Source organism: Lycium barbarum, chromosome 4 (assembly GCF_019175385.1).
Source record: "Lycium barbarum isolate Lr01 chromosome 4, ASM1917538v2, whole genome shotgun sequence".
Lineage (NCBI taxonomy): Eukaryota > Viridiplantae > Streptophyta > Magnoliopsida > Solanales > Solanaceae > Lycium > Lycium barbarum.
Window position 1 is genome coordinate 129,299,078 of NC_083340.1, and position 6,358 is coordinate 129,305,435.

A 6,358-nucleotide genomic window follows, 5' to 3' on the forward strand; every position below is an offset into this window, starting at 1 on the left:
TACAGTGTGTGTGTGTGTGGGGGGGGGGGGGGGGGGGGGCGTGTGATTATAACTCGTGACGCTGCTAAAAGAAATCAAATAGCGAATGCAGAAAAATAAATATGCTGCACACAATCAGCACAAACAAAGGTGTATTAAAAAAAATTCACGTCACCAACTTGAATATTCAGTTTATACTAAATTAAAATTTACCTTTTGAGGTCAAATGGCAATGGATTATTAAGACTAGATAATTTCGTTTTAAACAAGTTGTTGTCTTATTAGAACCAGCTAAGCTCTGGAATAAAATATTATGAACATTTAGTACTATGGTTGCATACTTGCATATATATATATATAGCTCGATCATCCCAGCAGAATATTACTCCCCTCCATTTATTCATCAACCTTGAATTATATCATTATCTTTAACTTGGTTATCTATAGATAAACACTCTTTCAACAATGTCTAGTTTTAGGTTGTGGTTCTGTTTTCTTCTTATCTTGCTTTCTTTTATAAGCTCAGAAAGTCGTCCTCTCGAGACATTTTCACCAAGGAAGAGGACTACATTAATGGAGACTGCTCAAGAAATTTTGAGGGAAAGATTATCAAGAAAAGATGCATTCAAATATCACATCAACCGGCTTAGTCCTGGTGGGCCGGACCCTAAGCATCACTAGGGTGGGGTTCAATATTGAGGGGTCATTGAGTTTAGGTAGCGGATCCAAGATTTAGACATATATATATATATATATATATATGTGTGTGTGTGTGACTTCACTTCTTTTTGTTATTCACTTCACTCCATGTTGAGAAGCACATACTGTGGTCATTCATATTTCTTCTTCTACATATGTCTCTTAGGAAGTTTCTTGAAGCGGTAGACTCGCTTACTGGCACGCGGATCTATAGTTCTAATCTTGTATTAGAGAAAGTTCTAGGGAAGGATCCGATGCAATTCACGAGAGTCGTGTTAGTTTAGTTCGAAAAGGAAAGACATCCACGGGTAGAAATCCAAAAAAAGGAAAGTATGCTATGTCTCCTAGCCTTCTTTCTTGCTATGATTCCACTGACAGATATCCCATGCTACCTTTTGTGAACAACTACGCCCGAGAATGAATTGCGACATAACACCAAATAAGCCATAGCTCTACTCCCAACTCAAAATCCATAAAGTACTTTTAAGGGGCCTAATACCGTACGTCATGCGGCCGCAAAAGGCTGAGAATTTGAAGTTTGAACAAGTATCATTGATTGAGGGCCATAATTATTTTAAGAAAAATATCAAGAATCAAAACGCAATTTGTAGATAACCATTTGAATTTATACCCAACCCAATAGCTCCAGGGTAATGTTCAATAGATGTTGAATGACACAATATGCCAGGTGTGCTGGACAATCTGAGAATAAAGACTTCAAAAACAAAGATGATGCACTCTGCTAGAGGCAACTGGTGTTAAAACCAACAATCTACTTTCTTATTCAGGTATTAAAGGTAACCTATTCACAGTTTAGGCAGATCCATTTGATTCAGCATTCAGCCTGAATAATAATAATTCATCAACTTCGCTCTCATCATCAACTCCTTCACTATCGTGACCGTCTTCATCAGATGCATTATTGAAAGGTAGAATTCGAAGCCTTACATCCGTTCCTGTTCCGATTCGCTCTGATTTTAGCTTGTACTTTCTAATAAGATCCTTCTGAAGCAGTATAATATTTGATGGCTGAGGAAGTAGCTCAACCGGTTCCCCTTTTGGAATTACCACTCCTCCATGGCTATTGTAGGAGTCCGGAACCAAAATGCCCCAAAAAAACATTTTGAATCAAAATACCCCAATCAAAAAAAAGGTTACCAAAGTACCTTTAGCGCAGTATTTTACTGCGCTATAGCACTTCACGGAGACGGAGCCGTTAAATACTATAACGCAGTATTTTACTGCGCTATACAAAACTTTCTCTCACCTATAACGCAGTAAAATACTGCTTAGGAGTTTGTCTCTCACCTATAACGCAGTAAAATACTGCACTATATCACTCCACTAAAACCCGATCGGGTTCCACCACTGGTCCCTCCAGTGGCAAAAAATAAATAAATTGAAAACGCCATTGGAGGCAAGCCAAGGTGGTCCCCACATCCAAAAAACGTCGTTTTCTATTAAATTTAGTACGAAACGTTTAGATTCTCGGTATATTCAAGTCAAGGAGCAAGATTCTAAGTTCGAATTTTGAGAAAAAGCGGCGTACAACTCGATTAAAATAACTCTACAAAAAATCTTCGATTAAGGTTTTCTACTATGAACTTTTGTTATTATTTTGTTATATACATTATATTGCATGCATGTTTAACATTTAATCGTCGTTAATTTCCAAAAAAAAAAAAACAAATTTCGTTTTTTTTTGTTTTTTGTTTGTTTGATCGGGCTGGGCAGTGGCTTATGCCACTGTTCCGTTTTTTTTTTTTTTTGTTTTGTTTAATTTATTATTTGTTAAATGTTTATGAATTGTTAATTTGTTAAATGTTTATGAATTGTTAATTTGTTATATGTTTATGAGTTGTTAATTTGATTAATTGTTAATGAATTATTATTTTGTTAATTGAGTATTTGTTAAATATTCTTTATGAATTGAAAGAAGTTGATTGGTAATGAATTATTATGTTGTTAACACTTTGTTTGGATGAATGTTATGTATTGTTTTGACATTTATCGTATTGTGTTGTATTGTATAGGACCAAATCAGTGGTTACATAAAATAGAACCTTTCGTCGTTACATAACAATAAAATTAAAGTAGCAATCAAAGCAAACATTTTATTTAAACTAACAACATAATATAATACAATAGGTAACAACCATCCAAACAAGTTGTAAACGATTATGAAATGTTAATCTATATAATTTTAAAAGCGTGAATATATATGTTAAATAAAAAAAGATTATCTTAAAAAGAATAGTTAAAGTTCTTCTTTTCATAAATACATAAGCTAACGAAAAAAAGGTAAAGTTTATAGGAAAATATGTGGTCGACGAATATACTCTTTTAGTTTAATTTTATTGTAGTTGTGTTGGCTATTTGGTCAACTAAAAATATATCACATATTCAAAATATAGTTCCAAACAAATATTACTGCTGAATTTCGATTCCCAAACTAATTAACTTAACAAGGCTTTGCCATCACATAATTCAAAAGTAATTAACTTAAAAATCTTTGTCATCACATATGTGTCCTTACTATCACATATTAAATTTACTGCATATCCCATGTTAATTATTCACAAGATATAATACTACATAATTCACATATTTCCTACAAATTATTAATTAGTTAATATAATTTATCTTTCATTTCAAGAATAATGACTAATTTAGTTTGTACAGACCGGACTCTTTCATGGATCTGAATGTTCCCCCTGGGCCCGATGTTCCCCCGGCGCCGAATGCTCACCCGGGGCCCGCTGTTCACCTGGGGCCCGCTAATAGATCAGTATTGTCTTTGCAAGACAATCATAGGTCAGAGTTATTATGGGCCGGTACTATAAGGATATCTACTAGGCTCCGTCCCCGTAGGCTGTAGAGAGCGTGAGCTCTTTTACGCGAGCACCCCCCACACCCTCGTGTGTTAGAGATATTGTTTCGGGGCGGCATCTACCGTTGCGTGTCCGTTGGTCGGGTATAGCATGATTGGGCGCTCATCACGGCCATGGTTGAGCGGTGGAGGCCAGAGACACATACCTTCCATCTTCGCACTGGTGAGGCCACGATTACACTTCAGGATGTGGAGGTCCTCTTTGGATTGCGGGTAGATGGAGAGCCACTGTACACTCGGTACCAGTCTCCTCCTGGTCAGACGTGGGTGACAGAGTTGACTAGGCTCACCCACTTCGTGCCTGATGCCGCAGCCCAGATATCGGGACAGAGTCGAGTTCAGCTTAGTGCACTCTGCACTTATTTGGAGGGTCTGGATCCGGTTGACGACGCCACCCCGCAGGACGATGTTGATCGTCATGCCCGTTTGTACCTGCTTATTATATTCGGGGGCATCTTGTTCCCGAATTCATCGGGTGCCTTGTCAGTTTACGTTACTTGGTTTTCTTGGAGCATCTGGACCGCTTGGGAGACTACAGCTGAGGCGGTGCTTTTTTGGCGTATCTTTACAGATGCCTGTGCCGAGCGTCTATTGGTGCTGTCAGAAATGTGTGTGGATTTTTTGCTCTTCTCCAAGTAATATTTTAAGTGTGTGTTCCTTTAATGTCAACAAACCTCTTGAAAGGACGACTAAAAAATCGTATTTTCTAATATCGCTTACAGTTATGAGCGTGGGAGAGGATGCTGCCTTTTCAGCCCGTACCTAGGCATCACCTCGAGATTGACATGCCTTATGCAAGGAGGTGGACAACGGGTTTTGACCGGGATGTCGATATGCACCACAGTATTCTTCTATTCCGGAACCAGCTTGATCACATGACGGACGATGCGGTAAAACTATTTAAATTTACATTAATAATTTAATTAAACGTCTTTTCTACTTGGTGATCATTGATTTGTATTTATATGTTATGCAGCTATTTATATGGACGTCGTACGCTGCTATATTAGATGGTTTGCCCCCTTCTGTAGGGCAGGTCAGGGGGTTTGGAGGTCGCGGTGTCCATTGATACACCTGGACATCGTAGAGGATCACATGCCCGAGCGTGTCTTATGACAGTTTGGGCATACACAGAGTATACCCCCTGATGTCTGTCATGAGCTCCGACACTACCAGCGGGATGATCGGGCTGCCGTTGATGATGATTTTTTGGCTTTCATGGATGTCCAACTCCACCGTTGGGAGAACAGGTTAGGCACTTTAGCGGTGGTCGGCCATTTGACTCCCATTCAACATTACATGCGCTTGTATCATCAGATCACACGCCGATTGATCGGCAACCCAGCTTTGCGTCCCCCTAGGGATGTAGGATACTCAGCACTCGCGGGGCAGTGCGAGGCATTGGTAAGTTTATCGTATTTAGATTTATCTAATTTCATTAATTGTTACGTTTTAAAAATAATTTTTTTTTTGTTTTTGTTAAACACAAATGCACCTGGTGGCCGTACAGCGTTTACGCATCTTGGGGTTAGAGAATATGCCTTACCCTGGGCTTGCGGGGCTTGCCGCGGAGATGTTAGGATTTCCGAGAATGGTATCCGGCAGGCAGGCGAGATTAGGCGCATGGCGGAGCCTGTTCCGGAGGCTGAGTATCAGGCAACACCGGGTGCTCCCAGAGGAGGAGGCCGTGCTGGCAAAGGACGCCATGCTACCGGAGGTCGCCGTGCGCGTAGAGGACGCGGCGCTGCTGCTAAAGGACCTGGTGGTGGAGGACACCATCTGGTAGATGAGGCGGATGAGGCCGATCCCATTCCAGAGGGCGTTCACGGTCTAGTCCATCCGCAGCCGTTCCAGGCCGGTGGCAGCTCACCTGGGGACTCACCTACGTTTACGCCGGCGCTCTTACTTGCTGAGATACCCGGGTCTTCATCACAGCCGAGCCAGAATGCATACATGGAAGAGCGTTATAACGTTGATTGGGCGGCGTTCCGCGCTTCATTAGCTGATGAGCGGCCTGTGAGGAATTTAAAGGGAGCCCGGATTCTTGACTTCAATGAGTTTTTGATTCCGGTTAGTATTTGAAATACTTATTTGTTCATTTAAATTATTTATTTTAAATATATATATGTTACTCATTATTTAGTACTATTTTATATTTTAAGATTCGGCGCCAGCGGGTCCACCAGAGCCACCCACTCAGGCATTTTCTCATGGGCCTGCCGAGCCAGTGATGTCTTCCCATGTGACTGTCGAGCCACATGTAAGTTTTTAATTAAAATTAGTTTTATTCAATATAAGGTCAATATTTAATATACATATTTGATCATTTAAAGTACTTATTATTTCATTTTTTTTATATTTTAGGATTCGGCGCCAGTGGGTCCACAGGAGCTGCCCATTCCGGAGCATTCTCATTAGCCTGCCGAGGCAGAGGTATCTTCTCATGAGACTATCGAGGCGCATGTAAGTTTTTTACTTAGAACTAATTTTATTCAATATAAGGTAAATATTTATTTAATTTTTATAACCTTTACTTGGACTTCGAACAGCATGTTGTCCAGGAGACTACCTCATATTCACCACCACACCCATCTCAGGAGCCTACAGACCCATCTCAGGAGCCTACTCAGGCGCCCGTTGACACACAGGTTTGATTAAATAAATAACGTTAATGTATTCAATATAAATAAGAAATGGTACTAATATTTATATACTTTTCAGGTTCATCCTTCGGCGCCTGCGGTGGCGACTCCCGACGAGGAAGAGGTCGAGTTTTCAGACCCAGCTCAG

At 40.2% G+C, this 6,358-nt stretch overlaps 1 protein-coding gene across 1 annotated transcript; it reads left to right on the top strand.

Moving 5' to 3' along the window:
- Window positions 1-4,561: 4,561 nt before the first annotated feature.
- Window positions 4,562-5,828, top strand: LOC132638589 (uncharacterized). Its single transcript, XM_060355418.1, has 2 exons — window positions 4,562-5,638; window positions 5,731-5,828. Exons 1-2 carry the CDS (start codon window positions 4,787-4,789, stop codon window positions 5,797-5,799), a joined length of 921 nt encoding a protein of 306 aa, XP_060211401.1. The 5' UTR covers window positions 4,562-4,786; the 3' UTR covers window positions 5,800-5,828.
- Window positions 5,829-6,358: the final 530 nt, after the last annotated feature.